The sequence below is a fragment of the Leopardus geoffroyi genome, chromosome C1 (assembly GCF_018350155.1).
Source record: "Leopardus geoffroyi isolate Oge1 chromosome C1, O.geoffroyi_Oge1_pat1.0, whole genome shotgun sequence".
NCBI classification, from domain to species: Eukaryota; Metazoa; Chordata; class Mammalia; order Carnivora; family Felidae; genus Leopardus; species Leopardus geoffroyi.
Genome location: NC_059328.1, coordinates 214,563,395 through 214,586,623, shown reverse-complemented (window position 1 = coordinate 214,586,623; position 23,229 = coordinate 214,563,395). Strand labels below are relative to the sequence as shown.

General features: G+C 49.0%; 1 protein-coding gene across 4 annotated transcripts in view; it reads right to left on the bottom strand.

The window, feature by feature from the left end:
• The window catches only part of DIS3L2 (DIS3 like 3'-5' exoribonuclease 2), a 350,540-nt gene that overhangs the window by 35,319 nt on the left and 291,992 nt on the right, over positions 1-23,229 (bottom strand). For all 4 annotated transcript variants that reach the window (XM_045481713.1, XM_045481715.1, XM_045481716.1 and 1 more), the window contains one exon: positions 6,478-6,557. In XM_045481713.1, the coding sequence (XP_045337669.1) occupies positions 6,478-6,557 (80 nt within the window). The remainder of the gene's footprint in view (positions 1-6,477; positions 6,558-23,229) is intronic.

The window sequence follows — 23,229 nt, the reverse complement described above, 5'->3', positions numbered from 1 at the left end:
CCTGGAGGATGACTGGCAAAACTCAGATTTATGGTGACAAGTCAGGAGTTCCTTCTATCAGACCAGGCTGTCCACTCCCCCCAGGGGTCTGCAGGGATGGGAAAGCCCAGAATTTCCCAGACTGAGAGCTTCTGGGGCAGGCCTGCCTAGGAGAGGCTGGAACCAGAACCCCCAAGATTTATGTTGTGGAGAGAAAGGCAGGTGGTGCAAAGGCACAGCATGGGCTTTGGAATCGGCTTAGCGCTGGGGTAAAACCCAGGCTCTGCTCTTGACCACAGTGTGACCTTGAGCAAGTTAACCGCTCTCTCTCTCTCTCTTTTTAAATCTGTAAAATTATGAAAATAAGATCTGTCTTGAATGGTTTTGAAATTGAAAATAACCCAGGTAAGCCCAGAGCCCATGTTGGTGATTTGTGGGCATTTAGGAGCTGGTAGCTCCTATCACCGTTACGCTGCATGGATCAGAAACTTGAGAGGGTCTGGCATGGTTAATGCTCTTCGTAATTATCACTAGGCCTCACTATCCAAGCGAAAAACGGGAAGCAGGTGATGTAAATAACATATTTACAGAGTTAAATAAAATTTTTGCAGCTTCTTTGTTCTACATGTTAGTTCTTCAGAATTTATAAACTATCCAGTAAGATAGTTTTCCCTGATGTCATGAGTAATTTATCCTTATCATAATTGTACAACAAATAAAAAGACAAAGGCCGGAAAGAGATTTGACTCCCTTGTAGCCAGGTTCCTTCTCTAAAAGATTAAGTTAGGTCCCCCCACCCACTCCCTTCGTCAAGTATTGGTTGCCAGGTCCTGGGCTAGGCGATGGGGGCACTGGAATGAACAAAACAAGGCCCCGACCTTACAAGGGCCCAGCCCGGTGGAAGCTCAGGTATGCCTGAGCTATACCGTACTGTGCTGAACGCTGAAGTGGAACGAGACAAGTGAGGCACGGGACCACGGAGAAGGGACACTGGCCTCAGCTTCAGTGATGGCTGTTAGGGCTGGAATGGCTTCCCGGGAGAAGTGATACTTGGCTGGGAGTGGAAGGAGAGGCAGATGGGTGGGAAAAGGGCTGTGGGAAAGAGTGGGGTTCTAGAAACAGGGAACAGCACGGTCGCACAGAGACATATCGCACGTGAGAGGCTCAAGGTGGTCTGGTGGGGGTGGGATATAGGGGACACTGGAGCAGGCAAGGGCCTGATGGCAGAGCCATCTTGCTGGTGATGGAGGCCCAGCCCCTTCCATTAGCCCATCGGCCTCTGGGGGTCATGTGAGTGTTCACAGGGCCCAATACTACACTGGTACCTAGCAGCAACTCTCAATATGCTTGCTGAATGAGTGAGTATTCAGATTCACATTTTAAAAAGTTCATTCAGACTTCTGGTTCTGACAAGATGGTAGACTGAACTGATGTGGGCCTTGTTCCCAACACAAACACAGAGAAAAGATAGATGAAATAGATGACAAAAATAATTTAAATACAAAACTGAGCATGAGAGAATAATGGGAAAATTCCCAGGTACCTGAACTAAAGAGCGAATGAAGTCAAAGGCAGAATCTTTATCATGGCAACTGAGGCTGGGATCATCCAACTCTGATATAGCTACAGGAGCTGGGATTTTAATGCCCACAGGAGGTGGAAGGCCAGCCAGGGACCTGGAACCGGGAGCCTCATGGAACGCCAGGGATCCAGGAAGGGCTACTGGCCGTCAAACAGGGCCCAGGGAGACCCTTCTCACAGCCCAGAGGAGGTCTGTGTGTGGTGTGGAGCGGAGGTTTCTCTGCAGAAAGGAGACCCCAAGCCCGCACTGCATGTGGGTAAGGAGGCTGAATATACACCACCCAGGTTCTGGGAATCTTGAGCCAAGAGGTTCACACCAAACTGGCTGAGCCTCTGGAACTTGGGGTCCCGGAAGAACTAATGCCAAGGCGATGAAAACACACACCCGCAACCCATCGGCTCCCACGGTGAAAACAATCCCTACTTCAGATGGTCTCCTGATAAAGAGTGAACCACCACCACGAGCCACCGTGAAGGCGAGGCTTCAGACACAACACGTGGGAGAATCGGTACCCTTCAGACTAGAAATAATTGAACACTTGAAAGAGGCTATATGGATAAACAGAATAAATGAAGACACGAAAGGAACAGAAACCATAATAAAAACTAGGACGCTAAAAAAACAAAAAATAAAAAATAACAGGCTGATTTTAAAAAGCTCTGAAGAGAACTCCTAAAAATTAAAAATAAAAACGAAACCCTCAAATTTGGAAGGTGTAGTAAACAGCTGATTATGAATAGCTACAAGGAGATTTGTAAACTCGAAAACAGATGTTTTCGAGGAAGTGCCAGAATACAGCACTGGCAGAAAAGGAGATGGGAAAAGGAGAGGAAAGACAGAATAACATGGCAGGTTTCTAACAGGAGTTCTAGAAGGAGAGATCGGAGGGAATCAAAGAGATAGCAGAGAAGAGTTTCTGGAATGGGAAGAACGACACTGAATCCCCAGCAACATGATAAAGACGGATCTACTCAGACCGAATGCAGTAAAACTGCGGAACCCCAAAGACAAAAATAAAGCCTCAAAAGCCACCAGAACAAAAAGCCACGTGAAGCTCTCTCAGCTGCAGAGGAGACAGGCACCCGTGTGGTGCTCCAAAGTCCCACAGCACTCGGCTCCCCCGCCTCCGCCCCATCAAGAGGCATCCGCATCACCCTGGTGGGACTGCCATGCGGTCTGCGGTTGACACAAACCCCTCGAGGCTGTGGGGTAGGTCCAAGTCACCGTTGTCATCGTTTGTGCCCGGCGCCTAGCACAGCACATGGTGTGGAGCAGGGGCCAAGGGAATGCATAGTAGTTCTCATGAAGCACTTATTTGCTTTTTCAGGTCTGTTCTGCTCTGTGAAGAGATCTCCAAACCCCAGTGTGAGAAACACAGCTCTCGATCAGTCCCGGATTCACTGGATTGCATGTTAAAGGCAGTGAAGCTTTCTGCAACAGGAAAAAAGAAGGTGGTCCCCAGGTCCATGGGGGTGACTGGTAGTACCTGTTGGGGTCGGGTTGCGGGGAGACCTCACATCTCTTAGGTGCAGCTTTGAACAGCTTTTGGGAGGCTGATGAGATGATCTGAGTGAAAAGCTTTACTCCTCTAACCCCAGGCACAATAGGACAGCTTCTTTCCTCTAATGACCTCAAAGCTTTAAGAGTGTTTATGTGAACCGTGCCCTCCAGCTCGAGAAGAGGCAGGGTCCAAGTCCGGCCACATATGGACAAGTCCCAGGGCCTGTCCTTGGAACTCAGTGGCAAGTATGAGTCCCTTTATGCAGATGGAGAACGGGATGACATCAAGCCCCAAATCAGGACGACCAGGATGTTCCAGGGAAGGAAGCGTCCAGGGTAAGGGTAAGAGCGTCCAGGGGAAATAAAAGCAGAGTGCCTATTTTCAGGGCTGCTCCATTAAAAAAAAAATTTTTTTTTAATGTTTATGTATTTATTTTGAGAGAGAGAACATAAGTGCACGTGAGCGGGGGAGGGGCAGAGAGAGAGAGAGAGAGAATCCCAAGTAGGCTCTGCACTGTCAGTGTGGAGCCCAAGGTGGGGCTCCATCTCACGACCTGAACCGTGAGATCATGACCTGAGCCAGAATCAAGAGTCAGACGCTTAACCAACTGAGCCACCCTAGTGCCCCAGGGCCGCTCCATTTGAAAGGCAAGACCACTAGGGAGAACCATCCAACAGCCTCCATACTCACTCACAATACCTTCTTTACTGACAGATTGAATGTGGCAGAGATAAATACTAAAATGACTATGAATTATACTGTGGGACATACCCAGATAAAAGTAGTCATTTCATTAATTAATTGTACCAAACAACTAGTCAGAAACCAAGCTAATTCTTTCACATACAGAACCTCATCTCTCTGCTGCTCTTGAATTCATGTTATTGGCTGAGACAACATGGGCCCCTTAGGGCCTGGGGCGAAACATCCTCATTTCCTGAACACCACTGTTATACCAATACTGGGATTGAGGCACTCCAGGGGAAATGACCCTAAAAGTGAACAGGGCAGCGCCTAGGGGAGAGGAAAAGTCACAGTCAAGTTCACGGGATTCTCCATGCTTCACTTCACAATTCACACATGGGGAGAGGAGTCTGCCTTTAGACAGAGTGCATCGCACAGAGCTGAGGGCCGTCAAAGACACGTGCGCCAGCCCCTTCCCTTCTCAGTACTCTGTTAGCTGCAGCGACAGCTCGCGGACGCAGCCCTGCCAGCACTGGGAAAATAGAACAGAATGGAAGTCATGAGATACATTCTGTTTGGGAAGGAGAGGTAATCAACACTTCTGTGGGCACTTTATACGATAGGCTGTGATGATGTCTTTACCATGTCAGTCCAATCCCCATGACGATCATTCCCCCAGTTACGGCAGAAGGTATCATTAGTCCCATTGTTCTTAACAGATGAAGAAACCGGAGGCTCAGACCTTAAGAAATTTGTCCACAAATTGAGAATGAACCTTCAGACTGCCTCCAAGATGAGCCAGAGAGAACCACAGAGAGGAGTCGCTGAGGCATTTGATGGCCATAGTTTCCCGGATCGTGGCTCCTATCTGCTTTCCTACACAAATGCTTTCAGTTACACATCTCTGGGGGCCAAAGCTTACCAATATTTACACCCCCTAAATTCTCCTCTTACGTTGCTTACTCTGAAAACATGCTAGGGGTTGGGGATTAGGCCAAAGAACAGAACTAGGCTATCTTTTCCTCTCGGCTCCAAAGACTACCTAAGCTGTGGCTGCCTTTGCACCTCTGAACTGCTAAGACATGAACCTAAAGGAAGGAAGGCCGGTGTCATCCTCCCACTGGACAAAAACGCTGCCAACCTTTTTCCCAAAGAGGAGGGAGTCAGGTCAGAATTGGAGTCTGTAAACCTTCCAGGCTGAAAGATGGGTTTCTGCTGCCACGGTCTGTGTGCACCGACAAGGCTGCCGTTCGCTGCCACCAGGCAAAGCACCGGCCCGGGGAGCGCCGGCTGGCACAGACGGCAGCTTAAGGCTGATGTTTCTCTTACTCCCTGGAGACGCTCGCACTTGCCACCAAGGAACTCATTCAGTTGTCCCCACCAGTCCCTGGACCTGAGAAGACCAGCCCTGCTGCTCTGATGAATTAAGCATTATGAGAAGCTGTGACGGTATCTCTGACAAAACGGCCTAGAAACTCTGGAACTCCAGAAACAGCGCCATCCAAGAGGACAGACGGTGGGGTCAGAGGGCGCTTGGCCAGTCTTTCCTAAAAGACTAATTTGGTAGGAATGGAGGGTATGCAACACTTACTGTGGCATCCTCTAAAGATAAATTACAAACAAGAATAACGCCTTGAGGGTAATACGAATGGAGATTTGGTCATGAAGGCACCCAGTGGACCCATCTTCCACCCATAACAGAGCAAGAGTTCTTCAGGAAGGCCCAAGTTTCTCTTCTGGAACGTATAGTTCCACTGGCATGTGCCCATTCGATTCCTTCCACTGGGTAAAATTAAACGCCCAGATAGTTAAACAATTAGTCCTCGAGTCCAGGTTGAGACCGTTCTTGTCATTGATTGGGGTTCCCAAAAGAGCAACTTGGGACAACAACTGTTGTTCGTCTGTTCTCTTCCTAGAGTAAACGTGATCATGCGGACTCTTCCTCACACAGCTGTGGCGGGTGCCCTTGGGCAAGTTACATTCCCTAGACTTTAGCTTCGGCAAATATGACAATGATAACAATGAACGAACAACTCTTCGGGTTGCTATGAGGATTAAGTGGGATAATGTCATATCCCCAGTAGTGTGCCTGACACACAGTAGGTAGGTGCTCACTAGTAGCTGCCGTCGTTGTCCATCATCATCACTGTCATTGCCATCATCGGGCACTCGCCACCACTTTCACGGCCTCACAGGCAAAACTACGTGGCTAGAGAGGCAGTCTGTGGGGAAGTGGAGAGGTGCTATACAAGTATGCCAGGCGCCACCTTGCTAATCATAAGATCACCGACTGAGATCTCTGTAAGTACCCAGAAACCCCCCAATTACAAAACTCGCAAGGTAGGCTAACACAGCAAAACCTGTCCACATACGTGTAGTCAGACGGAATGACAGCAAGAGCCGAAGTCACACCGTGAATCAAGTTAGCAAGGACATCGTTGGAGACGGAGTGGGGGTGGGTCCAGAGGAAAGCTGGAGCCTGGGAAGGAAGGTCTGCTTCTGCATATATGTCTAATACATCCCATACGAGTACTTCCAGTCCCGTCTTTAGGAGCCAGATAGATTTTACAGGAGAAATACTTTTGTGCCAGCTATTTGCTAACAGAGTCCCCCAAAGTGTGGTTCTCTTCCCGACAATCCCTTTGTCGGAGAGGTCCAGTGTAAGGCAGCCCCTAGGCGCTGCCTCTCCAGGACACGGTGAGGTGACCCTCCTTCCCACCGGGTGGCTTACTTGTTGCTGTCACGGTACTCGTAGATGTGACATCCTTGAGGCAATCCAGTCTCGTGATCCAGAGTGAAAGCAAGTTTTAGCTGAAGAGAGAGAGAAGAGAAAAATAATTAAGTCTAGGCTGCATGTTTTATTCATTCGGACGGCTGAAATGAAAAAAAAAAAAAAAAAGCAAAATCACATTCCCTCCAGCTGACATGTTGTGGAGAACCCGGGTCTGCCACCTCTGGGAAGAGCCGTGCCTTACGGGCCACTGTCATCAGTGAGGACTGCTACTGGACTGTGCTTATTCATTTAGCAGGTAACCGATTATTTACTAAGCACTTACTTTGTGCCAGACACTGAGCTAGCTGATGGGGGAAGAACAGCGAAGAGAGGCAGAGAGGGGCCTCCTTCATGGTAGACGCGGCAGATAATCAATTCACACGAATGAGTGAATGAATGAATATCAAGCTTCCAATTAATATAGGTTCTCTGAAGCAGGAAAAAGACTCCCGCGTTTCGACAGAAGTAAATAACCTGAACTAGACTGGGAAGGAGGGAAGGAGGAGGGGGTTAACTAAATTATGGGGGTGAAGGATGGGGAGAAAAGGAGATTCTCGCTGGCAGAGAGCACAGCATGTACAGAGGCCCTGATGCCGGAGTCCGGGCACTGAAGGGTAGCTGGTAAGCCAGAACCCAGTAGGTACAGGGGACATGGTGGTCAGTGATGCTGCAGAGGGAGGCCAGGGCAGAACTTGCAGAACCTCGCTGGCCCCCTTAGAATTACCCGAATAGCAAAAGAAAAGCCTTTGGTGAGGAGTGGATAGATGGCATGATCAAAATTGGGTTTTATTATTATTATTTAAAAAAATTTTTTTTAACGTTTATTTATTTTTGAGACAGAGAGAGACAGAGCATGAACAGGGGAGGGGCACAGAGAGAGGGAGACACAGAATCTGAAACAGGCTCCAGGCTCTGAGCCATCAGCCCAGAGCCCGACGTGGGGCTCGAACTCATGGACCGTGAGATCATGACCTGAGCCGAAGTCGGACGCTTAACCGACGGAGCCACCCAGGCGCCCCATAGGTTTTAAAGATCTCTCTGGCTACTGTGTAGACAGCAGGCTGTAGGGTAGAGCAGGAGGCCACCCAGCAGCGCGGGTGAGCAGTGATGGGGGCTGGGGCTAAAGGGTTGGGGAGGGGGCCCAAGAGGGAGAGAGAAATTGACAATTTAAGAATCTACCTTAGAAGTAAATGTTGAGGGGTACTTGGGTGGCTCAGTTGGTTAAGCATCCAACTCTTGATCTCAGCTCAGGTCATGATCTCACGGTTTGTGAGATCGAGCCCCGCGTTGGGCTCTGTGCTGACAGCACAGAGCCTGCTTGGGATTCTCTCTCTCCCTCTCTCTCTGCCCCTCCTAGCTCTCTCTCTGTCTCAAAAATAAATAAACTTCAAAAAAAGAAGTAAATTCTGAGAAGTAGAGGTGACAGGACATGCAGGGTTCCATGTTGGGGAGTGGTGAGGATGGAAAAGAAGAAATCAAGGACAGTTCAAGTTTTTGACTTGAACAGTCACTCAGGCGACTGTTCCACTGCTGAATCTGGGGGTGGCTAGAAAGCCACAAGTTTGATTTTGGACATATTAACTTTGAGGCACTCAGTAGCTTTCTCTGATTAGGGATGACCAGGAACGAGAATCTGGTAATGAGGTCTTGGTTTCTTTCTGGATTCTGGAGGGGAGTGCTCAGGTGAGTGCAGAGCTCCATCTGGGTTGCTGGGAAGCAAGAACTCAGGGAGGTTGGGCGTGTCCTGCTAGAGCGGAGTTGGATATGGCAGCTTTAACATTTCTAGACCTAGAGCCAATTACTAGATTTACAAATTCACTGGGTTTTTAAAGCGCCAGGGATATTTTAACTAAAATTAACTGCACATTAGCAGGGTACATTATTATAACTTTTTTTTTTTTTTTTTTTTTTTTAACTGCAAGGCTGTTAACACAGATCTGCATCATTAGATGCTGGACGATTTTTCTCTTCCTTAGAGGGAAACAAGCTTGGAGGAATGGCTCGTCCTCTTACTGACCCAGATGAAAATACAAAAACAGAAACAAGCCCTTCTTCACCAACATGAAGCCAGGAACTTCAAGTCAAAGGCATGTTTTCCCTACAGAGCACTGCTTGGATCTTCCCAGCCCTCTTTCAGTAAAACAGAAGTTAAAAAAAAAAAATCTATTAACTATACCGTTTTCTCTTTACTTCCCTCTTTGTAGCTGAGGCCAGGCCTATATTCATTTGGTCCATTGAAAAGACTGCACCACTTAGAAATTTTCAAATCCTTTGACTCAGTGATTGATGAATGTATGGTTTAGAAAAATAACCATAAAGATAAGAGGAAAAGTTTTTTTTTGTAAAACCGTTCACTTCAGTATCATTTATTGGAAAGACTCTAAAAGATAAGCAAAAGCAAAGTGGTTAGGTAAACTCTACTATATAGTCACATGCAGAAGAGCAGCCATGAAGAACTTTTATTAATCTAGGAAAATATCTGGAAAAAATCAGGATGTGTACTTGATTATGTATCAAGAAAACTATGTAAAAACAGAACAAAGACCACGTAGAAGAAAGACTGGAAGGAACAATGGCAACAGTGCTCCTTTCCTTTCCTTGCCTTTTCCAAATTCTTTACGATAAATGTGATGAGATATAAGCTGTAGTCTTTAGTCATAAAGGAGTTATGGGAAATTTCATTCTGGGGGATTCTTGAGGTCAAGAGACTATGAATACACATTTAACAGGTGAGTAAGCAGAGGTGGTGATGAGGCGGGGGAGAGAGGTATGGGACAGAAGAGTGCTCATACTTATTGAATGTAGAACTCATATTTATTGAATACCTACCAAGGAAAGGCTCTCCTTTACCCTGACCACAACCATCTGAATTAGGTATTACAATTTCCTTTTTACAGGGGAGGAACTTGAGGCTAAGAAAGGTTAAGTAATTTGTCCAAACCACAATTAGAATTTCAGCTAAAACCCACGCTCTTTCCACCTCACCGGAATTACAGGACTCGGTAATGGTCTGGATGTAAAGCCTGCCAGAGAGGGAGGCATCAAAGATGATGTTTAAGGTGCTCTGCCTTGGGCAGCAGGGCAGACGGTGCTGTTACGCACCGTGACAAGGAGGAATGGCAGGTTTGGAAAAAGAGCTTGAGTTTAGTTTGGGAGTGCTGATTTTAAGGTGTCTGAGAGGCATCTTAGTGGAGATGAACAGTAGGCAGCTTGTATAAACAATTCCGAACTTTATAGGCAAGACTTATCTGGAGGTACAAATTTGGAAGCCTTTAAATAATAAGTAAGATGGTGACTAAAGCCATTGGTGTGGATGAGAATGTCCTAAGAGAGTATGAAGAGTCAAAATGAGGTCTTTGACAGAACAGCTGTATTTCAGAGCTGGGCAATGGAGACTAAGAAGGAGTGGTCATGGAATTTTGAGTTATGATGTTACAGGAGCCAAGAGGAGAACATGCCTTAAGGAGGGAGCAGTCAGCAGCATTAAATCCTTTTAAGAGGGCAAGTAAGGGAGGAACAAACATCCAAAACAAAGAATCCATTGGATTTAGCAACAAGGACTCTCAGGAGAGTGGTGGGAGCAGAGATCAGGGTGTGATGGGGTGAAAAATGAGAAGATAATGAAGTGGGGATCAGGAGCGCATGTAACTCTTTTAGCAAGTTAGACGGTGGGGGCAAAGAGTCAAGGTGAATGGATTGGAACAGGACAGGACAATAGGACAGGGGCTTAACGGAGAGTGTATTGTTAGATAACAGGCTTGCTTGAATGCAGATATAAAAGACGCACTACAGAAGGAGGGCTCAAAGACAAAGAAGAGAGGGAGGTAGTTAAAACATCAAGGTGTCCGAGATGACAGGAGGGACTGGAAACCAACATACAAGTGGAAGGGCCTTTCTCCACTGCAGCAGTAGGGAAGGCTGGGCAGGGATGCGGATATATCTGTGGATTTGGCGGGGGTGGGGAGCAGGATGGGGGATGGTGGTGGTTTGGAATGTTCCAGTTTGATTTTGTTCTTTTCTGAGAATTAGGAGGTCAAATTATCCTCAAGGAATGGAGGGTTTGGTGAGGGAAGGAAAGGAGGTTGGAGGAAAGTGATGAAGGCTTGAAATCGTTTCTTTGGAGAACAGGAAAAACCGTTGACCAGGGAAGAGCACGAGGATTGCCAGGGAGCATTAACGGTCCAGCTGAGGCCACAGGAACTGAAGTTACTGTAGCAACCATCTGCCCAGATGTTGATTTTTTTTTTCTAGCAACTTAGACATTGGCATGAAGAAAGTTAGGTTGGTCCAAAGCTGAGCATTTGCCAGGAAGGTTTGAGGGAAGAATAATGGAGCGAGGGAGTAGAGATACGATATTGGCAACAGATGCGCCAGAGACTCTAAGGGGGAACAGGCAAGAAATAAAAACGAAAGGGGCTGATGGGAAGGAAACAGAAAGATCCTGGTGACAGATGTCTTGTACGGAGCTAGTATTTATCGAGCATGTTCTCTGTCCTTAATCCTCTATTTAAACAGCCCCGTGAGGTTGGTTCCTATCCATATGTTACAGAGGAGTTTTCAGTATTTAGCCCGAATTAGCAAGTAAGTTGCAGAACTAAAGTGTGATCCACATTGCTAACCACTGGACAACACTGGCCTCCTGAGTGTCCATGAGGTCAAGGAGAGGAATTGTAAGAGTGTCCATGAGGGAGTGGGGAGCACTGGAGGCTGCAGTCAGAGAGGAAGCCGCGTCTGACCTTGGAGACGGGCAGTCAACCTCAACATGAGTAGAAATCAAGGAATGGAGAGTTGGAGGTTGGGATGAAAAGGTCCTCCATGAGAGGTGTGAAATTCACCCAGGACAATAATACATTTCCCAAACGGATCCACAAAGTGTGTCACTGTGGGTGTACAGGTGTTTTGTAGGTACCTACACAAACGAATGGGTCCAACCAGCCTATGAGGCAGACCTAGGCACGGTATCCAGCAGTCATTTCCCCCTTCTCAGTGATGCCCTAGATTTGTTCAGCTAGTTACCCTCCCACTCAGTCCAGGGAATTCAGGGAGAAGCAGATCCAGTTTCCAGGGCTGGGCCTGACAGTTCGAAGGTAATCATATACACCTTTCAGTAAGGGTCAGGAACCCAAGCCAATCAGTGCCTGGCATTTCCTGGAATTGGAATTCCCTAGGGATTGGTTCAGGAATGGACATGTGACCTAACCGAAGCCAATGAGATATGAGGGGATGTTTGCGCTTCTGGGCATGAGTGGCCAGAGTTGTTGCAACTAGCTTGTCACCAGCCTAAGAATGAAGTCAACTCACAGACAAAGCTGCCCTTAAAGACCCGCGGAAGAGCAGAGTCACAGCCTTGACTGAGCCGTGCCTGGTCTCTGTCGGGCTTCCAGACCTCTACTGTTCACTAAAAAAATTTGTTTTAACGTTTATTCATTTTTTTGGGGGGGGGGAGGGGCAGGGAGAGAGGGAGGCACAGAATCCGAAGCAGGCTCCAGGCTCTGAGCTGTCAGCACAGAGCCTGACGCGAGGCTCGAACTCACAAACCGCGAGATCATGACCTGAGCCGAATTCGGACACTTAACCGCCTGAGCCACCCAGGCGCCCCTTCTACTGTCAGACACATAATATGTCTACCCACTTCTTGGTTCCACTCTCCACAATGCAGCTGAGTTATCTTTCTAAAACACAAGCCTGATGACACTTCCCTCTTTAAATCCCTTTGATGGCTTCCTTCTGTCTATATGCCACAGGTATAAAAATGAATTAAACAGCCTGGGATCTCTGGGGGTTGGCTGCTCACGTGAACAAAAATGGACTATAAAGAGGGATGGTGAGGGGGCATGTGCTGAGGAGAAGGTGCCAACCAGGGAGGACCTCAGGGTAGGTGACGGGATCTTAAGGGAGAAACACGAGTCTGCCTGAACAGGGAAGGATGCCCCTAGCCCGTCTGCTCCTGCTGCAAAATTCCACGCACTTCTCCCACAGTGTCGAGCTCACTGTGTGAGTTTGGGTCATGCCATGTACTTTGACACCTCTGGCCCTTCCTTAAGCTGTGACTGCTTCTAGGAGCACCCTTTCTGTCTATGCCAGCAAGACCCTACACATCCTTTGAGCTTCTCTTTGTGAAAGTCAATCTTTCATTCTTCCCTCCTCTGGTAACTGGAGGCAGGGCCTCTCTGCCCCGTGAGTCCGAGGGCTCAGGGTGGAGAGCTTCACCAGGCACCCTGGCACTCAGTGTCCCCATCACTGGCCACCACAGGTGCTCCACGCATGTCACTGAGCTGACCTGCTGAGACTCAGAGCATTTTGTTTACCTATCAACAACCGTCCAGTCACCCAACTTACAGCCAGCATCTCCATCACCCTGAGTTTGTTTTGCGTCCTCCTACTTCGGTGAAGAAATTCTGCCTCACGTCTGCCCCCCTCAGTAACCGTCCCCCGAGGAGAAGCAATGGCTCAAATCCCCTTGGCACCCAGGTGTTCCATTTCACCAGCGCCTTTGAAGATGCACGAGTCCCTCACTCGAGAATATGTACTGGGTCCCACGGGCCCAGCACAGCCAGGCAACAGGCAGGCCTACGGGCTGTGTCGAGACTGCAGGGACCCACCCGTGGAGCCGCTTGGTTTGGAATGAAGGCCCATCGCTACGACACTTCACCGGGTCCAGCTTTCCCTTTTCCAGAGGCAGCTGCCACTAGTCAACCTTTGCCCCGGGGAGGACAGTTTCCAATTGCACCACATTCCTGGTGCTGGGTGAGAAGAGAAGGAAGCCCAAAAGGCAGTAAGAAGGTCACTCGGTCAGCGTTCACCAGCAGAGGAAAAAGGCCTTTCAGTGGGTCTAGTTAGAGGCAAGGCTTTCCTCTGGACAAAGGCCAGGCCAATCTCCCGTGGGCAGGAAATGGAAGAGCCTTTTACTTTCAGGGGCTCAGGCTACATCAAAGAGGAGGGCAGGGGCCGGGCAGCTAGAGTATGAGACTCCTGCTAGGACCCCTTTGGACCCAGCCCTCCTGCTCCAGGCAGGGCCCCAGGAAACTGGCAGTGTGGGTGATGAGGGAAGGGGCTAGGACTGTCGGGAGAGAACAGTCCTTCCTCATTCGCCACGGGAATGTGGGTTAAAGGCCCACTGGGGCTGCTGGGCCCGCAAGAGGCTCTCCTTCAGTCCCTCTGGGCTCTGGGGGTGGGGGACGGCAAGGGAGGCAGCAGGGTCATTCTTCCTGCAGGTAGCACGGGAGAATAAGAGTGATCGGTTTAGGACTACATAAACCTCCCCAGGGAGGAAGGAATGCCCCAGGCCAAGCAGCAGAGGGGTCCATGCAGCCATTTGTAACCGTTTGAGGAAATGTGACCTTATTTTGTATGCCAGCCCAGGGGAGCCAATGGGCCAGATGACATTCGTAAGAATAACCGAAAAGGAATAATGGGACAGGACAAGAAAGGGTGGCTAGAGGTGGTGATCCAGATGTTCCCCTGGGCTAGTGAGCAAATCAAGCTTCAATCTGCTCAGGTGCACAGTTCCATAAGTCATGTTCCCGGAGAACCCTGTGCCCAGGCCACTTGGCATTAAACTCCATCAGCTAAGGAAGATACCAGCTCAGAGCTTCTGGTACTTTCGAAAATGCCTGGCCTGACCTTGGGAAGGCCAAAAGTACATTAAGAGGTTTAGGAGTTGCCTATTTTGTCCCCAATAACTTCAAAACGACCTCCGATGAGCAACCGGATGTCTCTGACCATGGCCCAGACACCACTTGCAGGCTGCTGTGTGACTGAGCAGGGGACCTGGGAGCCAGGCTCCAGGTTCCTCTCACAGGGGTGTAGTGAGGGAGGTAGCTGGTAAAAGCAGAGTGCTGGTTCCGGAGCCAGAATCACTCTAGTTCAAACCAACATGGGTTCTCCAGGAGGCCTGTGAGCCTCCTTCAATCTGCTAGCTATTAGGACCAAGGTTCAAACGCAGGTCAAGGACCAGCCTGGGAAGCGTCCAGCCACTGCATGGTCGGCTCTTCCCCTCACAGTCCACTGGTCTTGCGGGGTGTCCAACTCTTCCCGAAGCTGAAAGTGGCAAATCCCAACATACTTCTGACATTCGGGCATGCCATTTATGGCCCTCTCAACGAGCAGAAGTTACTTCTACCTGAGCCTTGGATTTGTAATTGAAAAATCTTATTAGAAGGAAATCTTCACATTCTCCGAGGTGATCTTTGGTTTTTCTTGTTTGGTTTGGCTCTCCTAAGCATTATTTCTTTTTTTCCATCTACTCTTTGCTTTCTTTTATAAGACAAAGATGCTGTGGACTTGGCTTCCACTTGGTTCACAACGATTCTATGGCAATGTATTAGGTTTCTTTCTCCTAAGTCCACTGAAGTCTTTTTGGACTTGGAGAGAGCTTTTTAAGAAAGAACTTGCTCATTCAGCAGGATTTTCCTCCCCACCCCAAGCTCTGGTTCTGACCTGGAAAAAATAAGAGAAAGAGCGAGAGGATCCTGCAGTCCTGACGCTCAACTTCCCAAACCACAAAAAAGAGCCAGTAACGTAATCATGGAGATTTCTGGCACCTTGGTCTTTCAAGAAAAATACATCCATCTGCTGGCACAGGGACCCATCAAACTAAATCCTGTGCAGCACGGAGTTCCCGATTCATTAGTGTTGGAAAGTCTATGGCGAGGCTGGCCGCCCCACCGGAGGACGCCTCCCTGCAGCGCCGTCTGTAAACCCCACAGCTGTGTTTTCACTTAAGGCCACTTCTCCTGACTCCACTGCACCTTGTTCCAGAGGCTCGTTCTACTCTCATTAAGGCTAAAAATGACAGGACAAGGATTCTCCAATGCTGAGGTTTTACTCGTCAGAAGAAAAGTTGTCTCTATAGCTCTGGTCAACCCAGAGGGAAGGCTGCTCTTCAGTAAGGAACCCATGCCGGTCGGGTCATCCTAGGTTTGCTTCAGTTAACAAGCCTGTCACCTGGCTTCTTCTGCCTGCCTGTCCTGCTGCTTCCTCTTCTGGGGGTGTCTGCACTGCCCGCCAGCAAGGCCAAGGGCAGTAGAGCTCTGGTGGTTCTTGCCCCACAGCCCCTCCTCTGCCTTTACTCCTGGGTGAGACCAGCATCTCCATTAGCAGAACAGGACACCCGCTCTAGCTTTCCTGGTCAGGCCTTGCCTGGTCACTGGGCCAAGTGTTTGCTCCTTCAACTTCTGAGCAATGTGACAACAGTGACTGCAAAGCGTGGTGAGCAAGTCTGCATGTGTCACATTCAGTCAGAGGCAGGGACCTGCAGCCTGTCTGCTCATCCTACTCACAGCTGGAACACTGTGGATGCTTCTCAGGGCCCTGTCCCTCCCGCAGAGCATGGCTGCTGCTTTTCTGGTACTGAAGTCAGACAATGTGATGCCCAGTCACAGGAACTATGCTCACTCCTACAGATGTCATTACTTCTGCCTCCTTTCTGTGGCAGTGGTTTTCTGTCTTTCTACTGTATTCATCTCCCTTGTTTATTTCCTTTGTTGTAAGTCTTTTCAAATCCTTTCTGGAAACTGAGGACGGTATACATAAATAAAATAAGGGTCTTCAAAATAAAAGCCAAACAAACATAAACATATGGGATCCGGGCAGGTTCAAATATAACCTGATTAAACAATGATCATGATGGTAGGCATTCAGTTCATGGAAGAAAGAAAACGGGACATTCTCATACAATCCTCAGGGCCAGTGATCAAGCTGGCTCTATTCTTGAAAAAACAGGAGAGAACAGAATGATCTTCCAGGGAATTGGCCTCAGTTTCCAGGGACTTGAGGAGTTGAGGAGTTATATAACCCCAAGCTGGGAGCCAGCAGCTTTGGCCTCGTCTCTGTTCTCTCCCAGACTCCAGGTGGTGGTAGGGTTCTACTGGCCTTAACCTTTCCACCTGTAAAATGGAGCTGAGTTCATTTACGTCATCCTTGTGGTTTGTTTAATGGATGAATGTGAGATACTTTGTAGGTTTACTGGAATAAAGTACTCGTAATAAATCCCTGCTCTACCTGGGAGAAGAGATGCTCTGAAGATTTCAGAAGGACTAGTGTTCACATCTTTAGATATTTTTAAAAATGTTTTTATTTATTTTTGAGATGGGGGGAGAGAGGGAGAGGGGAGAGAGAGAGAGAGAGAGAGAGAGAGAGAGAGAGAGAGAGAGAAAGAGAGAAAATGCAGGTGGGGGAGGGGCAGAGAGAGAGGGGGACAGAGGATCTGAAGTGGGCCCTGTGCTGACAGCAGACAGCCCGATGCGGGGCTTGAACTCATGAACTGTGAGATCATGACCTGAGCCAAAGCCGGATGCCTAACCAACTGAGCCAAGCAGGTGCCCCTTTAGATGGTTTAATGAGAGACAAATGGCAGTAAAACATTCTCTTGCCTATGGCTGTCTTATGCAGCCAAGAGAAACTGTCAAAGTTCATGACTTGGTTCCATGTTCATTCTGCTTCCTTCCTCCCAGACAAAGCCAAGTATCTGGACACCCATATTCTAGGACAACATTCTAAGGTCCATCCTGGTCCTGGGGCAGCCAATCTACCATTCTTCCCGGTTTGTGCAAGCTGCAGTCAGCCTGCAGCAGAGGACTTAGCACCCCCTGGGAGAAGAATCACGGACAATCACCACCAATCAGTCACAAAACACCTGTTGATTTGACAACACTTACTGGATTGTTCATAACAATCTGGAAGGGATACCTAGGAGTTCCGTACCTGTGGTTACCTGAGGTTCCTCCTCTCATCCAAGATAATTATTAGTGTCTTAGCTATTTCATTATAAACAATATCTCTAATTGATGCCATTCTATCTGTGGTAAAAAGAGGGTGTTGTGAAGTTTGAAGAAAAGTAAGTACAGAAAGAAGTTTGTCCCTAAGATGAAATGCAAAAAAAAAAAACAAAAACAAACAAAAACAAAAACAAAAAAAGGACAGAGGTCAGTGGAGGGTACCAGGAAGGGCCAGGATCCAGTAAGGAGGAAAATGGACAGACTTTCTATTTGGCTCGCTAACTGAAAAATCAGCTTTGGTAACAGAGAATCCTTGGATAATCTCACATAGTTGAAAATCATTTAAGAAACTACACATGATGTTAAATGTTACAAAAATAAGTTTCATAATAATCTTAGGGGAACATTTTCATTAAGCAGACAGTGGTTTTCCCTCTGGCCTGTGTATATTCTCACTAGGGGCAGAGGCTCTCATGGTCTGCAGGGACCTTGGGGGTCCTCTGCTCTAACCTTCTGCCCACTAGACTGGACGAGTTCTCTTTCCAGCACTTCTAAGAGTTCGTGCTTTTGCCGAGACCCTCCTGCCTGGGACACGGGCTTCACAGGATCAGGGAGGAGGTCACTGTACTTGTGAACCGGTGGGCCGATCAACAAGCACTCACACCAGGAGGTTGGCCGCACAAAACGGAAAGGAACAGGCTCTTCAGGCTGTCTGGTTTTGACTCCTGGCTTTTCTTCCCATTAGCTGTATTCCCTCAGGGGGTTACTTTACCTGTTTGCACCTCAGTTTCCTCCTCTGTAAAATGGGGATGATACTAGTACCAACCTCGTAGGTTTTTTTTTTTTTTGTGTGAAAATTAAATGAGGAAAAACACATCAGAACAGCACCTGCCTATGGCAAATAGTCAATAGATGTTCCTGTTGCCACAAGGCCCGGGGTTGTATCTTGTAATGAACTGATGGCATGCTGGAACAAGCTGACGGGGCCCCAACAGTTCCAAATGTGATCACTCTTGAACCTGAGGGATTTCCACAGCAGTAGGGTTCACTTTCCTCACTGGAGGAGACTCTGGGGGGCCTCTCGGCAGGAGGACGTGATGTTTAAAGCTTCACCGTGGCCCCCACGGTCCTGGTGCTTCAGGTGCCGCGCTGACACGGGGTCTGACCACACGGCCGCCCTGGCGGTTATTCTCTAGTGCCCAGGCTCCTTGGGTTGCTTTCCCAAGGAGGGAAAAGGAGGGAGGCCAGTCTGCCCCTCCCTGGCCCTGCCAGGCTGGCAGATACGCCTCGGCGTGGAGGCTGCCCAGCACCCCTGCACCGGCAACAACTTGTCTGCTAATCTCTGCTCGGGAGAGGAAGAGGCCGCAACGACCTGCTAGAGCACAGCTCAGGGCTGGCTTCTGACGGTCCGGATGCAAGAAAATTGCTTCTATCATGGTCCGATTCTTCTCATTTCTTCTCAAGTTGGAACACGTCTTTAGCTGTGTGTTTAACTATCCTACTGTCCCAACGAGACTGGAAGCTCCAATAGAGAAATCCCAAGCGATGACTCTGGTTCCCCCCACCCCCAAGCCTTTACCGACCGAAGGATTTCTAGGCGAGGGAGGGTCCTGCCATTAGCAGGAGGAATACAGCTTCCATATGCGACCAGACACGGTGCCAGGACCTTCATGTGTACGGTGCTACCGACTCCTATTTTAAAGGCGAGGACACCAGAGCTCAGAGACGTCAGATAACCCGCCTGCCCAGAGTCAGGCAATATACAGATCAGCAGACGGCAGACCCGGGGACGGAGCCCAGCCCCACCTAACTGAAGTGTGCGTTTCCCCCTGGGCCACGCTTGCTATTATTTCTTCTCTCACCGACAGGGCACTGAGCTGGAGGCCAGGGGCTCCAACAATTTACTTCTCTCCTCTAGATCCTAACAGACGCAGGACAGTAAATGGTGTTCTGAGTGTCAGTCTTCCAAGGCTCGCTGGCAGAGGCATTACTGAAGAACAAGGTGGGGGCCTCCTCTGTCCAGGGGAATTGAAGACAAGAAGCCAGAGTGAGAGGCTGAGCAAATGGGGCTGCCCAGTTTCAGGGGGAGAAGCTGGGCTGGAGGAAGAAGATGCCTGGGTGGGACCACTCGAGTGAGAGCGAGCGAGGGAGAGAGAGATGGGCTGGCTCTGTTTTTCCGGTTCCACGCACCTGCCCTCTGGCTGACATGCTCAGTCACAGAGCTAGTTAGTAATAAGACCAGTAGAGTCAAGGGCTCCTCACACCAGTTGGCTGGAGGGCAGGAATAAAGAGAGAAAAACAAGGCAACAACAACAAAATCTAAGATTAATATAGGGCCTCTGCTATTGAAGAAATGGGTTGGGGACTCACGTAGCCAATTTTTGTTATTTAAGTCACGGGCCTCTCTCCATGACTTCCTCTGTAAAATGAAAGCCTCCAAAGAGATATTCTCTGCAGTTCCTTCTGGCCACCCATTTCACAAATCTGTGAGCAAACACTTGTCAAGCACGGTCCCTGTGTCGCTCAGCACTGTGCCAGGCACCACGGAAGCACAGGGGAAAAAGGACAGTCTAGGCTGGCAGAGATGACTAAGTCACACTGACTCCAACGCTGTCGGAGGTCAGAGAGGGATCTGGTAGAGTGGCCTACGTGGGGCAGATGAGGCCTGAGGTGAGTCTGGCAGGACAGAGAGGGTTTGAAAAGCATAGGTGAGAAATGCCAGGTAGTGGGACAAAACTCAGGAACTTTAGCCCTTCCAGAGCACAGACCACATGGGTCACGTCCATCACCACGTCCCTAGTATCTACCAGTCTTCGGCGAAGTAGGTACTCAACAGATAACTGTTACAGGAGTCAATGACCACAACCAGAGAAATGAGAATTAATATGCGCTGTTCTGGGGGTGTCTGGTGACTCGGCGGAGCATGCGACTTTCGATCTCGGGATTGTGAGTTCGAGCCCCACGTTGGGTATGGAGATTACTTAAAAAAAGTCTTAAATTGGGGCGCCTGGGTGGCACAGTTGGTTAAGCGTCCGACTTCAGCCAGGTCACGATCTCGTGGTCCGTGAGTTCGAGCCCCGCGTCAGGCTCTGGGCTGATGGCTCGGAGCCTGGAGCCTGTTTCCGATTCTGTGTCTCCCTCTCTCTCTGCCCCTCCCCCGTTCGTGCTCTGTCTCTCTCTGTCCCAAAAATAAATAAACGTTGAAAAAAAAAATATGCACTGTTCTGTGACTACGAATGAGATTGGTCTGACTACAAAGTGGAGGGTACAACTTGGGAACAGATAAGGTAACATCGATGACGGTAACGAAAATGGTCAGGATTTACTGAACTTACTCGGTAAGTCTTTTCTGTGCTAAGCACATTAATGCGTTCTCTCACTGGATTCTCTTGACCTCAGAGGGTGAGTGCTGTTGCTGTTTTTACTTTCTAGTGGGGGCATGGAGGTTCCCGGGAGTCGGGAAGCTTGCCCCAGGTCACACAGCTGCAGCCGGGAGCCGCGAGCCCGGGGCCCGGACTCTCAGTTCAGGATGTTCCCAGAAGACATCTGACAGAGACTGAAACCTGGCCCCTCTTCCAGCCTGTGCCCCCTCCTAGGCCACTGGCAGCTCTTTGACGTGTGCTGCTTTCTGACAGCAAGCAGCCCCCGAGCTGGGACCTGGCCCTTCCCGGGTGCGATGCTTCCCGGGTGTACCTCACGGGTGAATTAAAAAATTCACTTTTTGTTTTGTTTTGAGATCATTACAGATTTATAGAAAGCGCAAAGACCGTGCAGAGAGGTCCCGTGTACTCTTCACCCGATTTCCACCAAAGGTCCCGGCTTCCATCACTAGAATCGGTATCACACTGCATATCGGCACAACACATACGCCTAGTTCCACGTCACTGGGTCACATCGGTTTGCGGAAACAGTGTATCTACTGCCACCTGGATACACAACTGTCCCCCCACCACACCACCTTCCCGTCCCCCACCGTCCCAAACTCTTGGCCACATGCTCTGTTCTCCTGCTTTGTGATTTTGTCATTTCCAGGAGGTTATAGAAATGGAATCATACAATAATATCTTAAAACAGCTCTTCAAAGTTATCCTAAGAGTATGACTTGACCCATCTGTTTGATTTGCAGAAGAACACAAGATGACAACCAACAAGAGGAAAGAAGCAGAATACTGCAAGTTCCTATTCTCACTCTGCTGCTTCTAGCTATGTGACTTTTGACTAATCACCTAACCCAAATCTCAGTTTCCTCGTCTGTCAAAATGGGTAGAAGGTTTAAGGATTAAATGAGGTAACATGTGAAAGCACTTGGCAAACGGCAGGCACTCCATAAATTCTAGCTGTTTGTTATTATTAATAATAAGCCAAGGAAGCCTCTGTGCCTCTTTATAGAAAATCAGGCTCTTAACGGTCACAGACGATTAAGGAAGTGACCACGCCAGCCCTTAAATGACCCCAGGTCATGCTTCCCTTTGCTTCCCAAGACTCCACCGTGGAAACAACTGGGGACTTTTAAAAGGCGCTTCCAACAGGCATCTTCAGGCACACACCCTCCTGAGAACAAGCAGCCACTCCCCATGCCAGATTCACCAGGGGGCCGAGAGTTCTGAAAGCGGGACAGATGGCCAAGAGCTCTGTGTTTAGCACAGAAGGCCTCCAGAGGACAGCCGGGGTTTGTGCGGAGGCCCCCGGCAGCACACTGAGCACAGAGAGGAGGAGGATGCCAGAGAGAGGCAGGGGTCAGATGCGTGATTGAATTAGGTGCTGCATGGATACCCCACAAAGCTCAGCATCACTCAGAGGCTGGATGTGTGATGGGGGTCAATGGCCCACACTACCCACAAGGTCACCCTTACTTTGACGAGCTGTGGAAATCTGAAAAAATCTCCCCCAAAAATCACATATGCAAAGACTCCATTATACAGTTGAGAGAGCACTCGACTTTGAGCCTTTGAGTAGCTGGGAACCCGGCACAAATGGCCAGCTATATCTTAAGCAATATGCCCGAGGCCCATTGAAAATGGACAAAAACGGGTATTCAGGATCCTTCACGATTTACTGAAAGTGGCATTGTCTGTGCCTTTGCATGGCACCAGCAGGGGTGGGATCGAGGGCGCTCCTCCTGATGGGGGGGGTCACCCCATGTGTCTCCTGTTCCCTTGGACTTTTCAACTCCCCTGGCCTGCATTCACTCACTCACTTTTTCCCCTTTGAAGTCAAAGAATACTGCCTCATCTATCACTGACATGTTGGGCTTCAAAGGGACTGGGAGTGAATTCCCTTTATTTTTTTTTTTTAAACAAATGAGAAGGGCTCAGCTGGCAAGAGAGGAGGTGAGGAGGGAGGGAGGGAAGACAAGAGCTAATGAGGGTTGCTTTCTTCCAGCTCCGTGCCGAGGGGAAGCCCTAGTGTGGCGTCTAGGCTCTAGGTGGGGGGACAGAAGCTCCGGGTGGTGTGCGCATGTCGCTCCCCAACGTCCGTGTGTGCTCACCCCGCCTTGCTCACCCAGCCTTTATACTGTGTTTCCAGTCTTGCCTACTGTACTTTGGAAGGCATACATGTTTCTGGTGCTTCCAGGAACACTAACCTCCAACAGAGGAAGAACCTGGGGGGGGGGGGTTCGGGAGGGGGGGGAAGTAAAGGCACACCAGGCTTGCTTGGCTGGCTGCTTTGACGGTGTCTTTAACTAGATGGCCCAAAGCACCTCAAGCTCAGGGGGTCCCCAAATTGTGTCTGCTTTTTCTTCCAGTGTGGTGGGGGCTCTCCTGGGACACATCACAACCACCTGGCTTCCCAGTCAGAAACCCAGGCATATCTAGACGTACCCTCTCCCTTTTTTGGGTCTGATTCCACCTCTTCAATATCCTTTTCATCTGTCAGCTGTGTGACCTCAGAGGGTCTCATGTGGATTCTTGCTGCGGCCATCTAACTGGACTGATTGATGTCCATCTTGACACCTTCCAATTCGTTCTCTACAGAGCTGCCAGAGAGATCT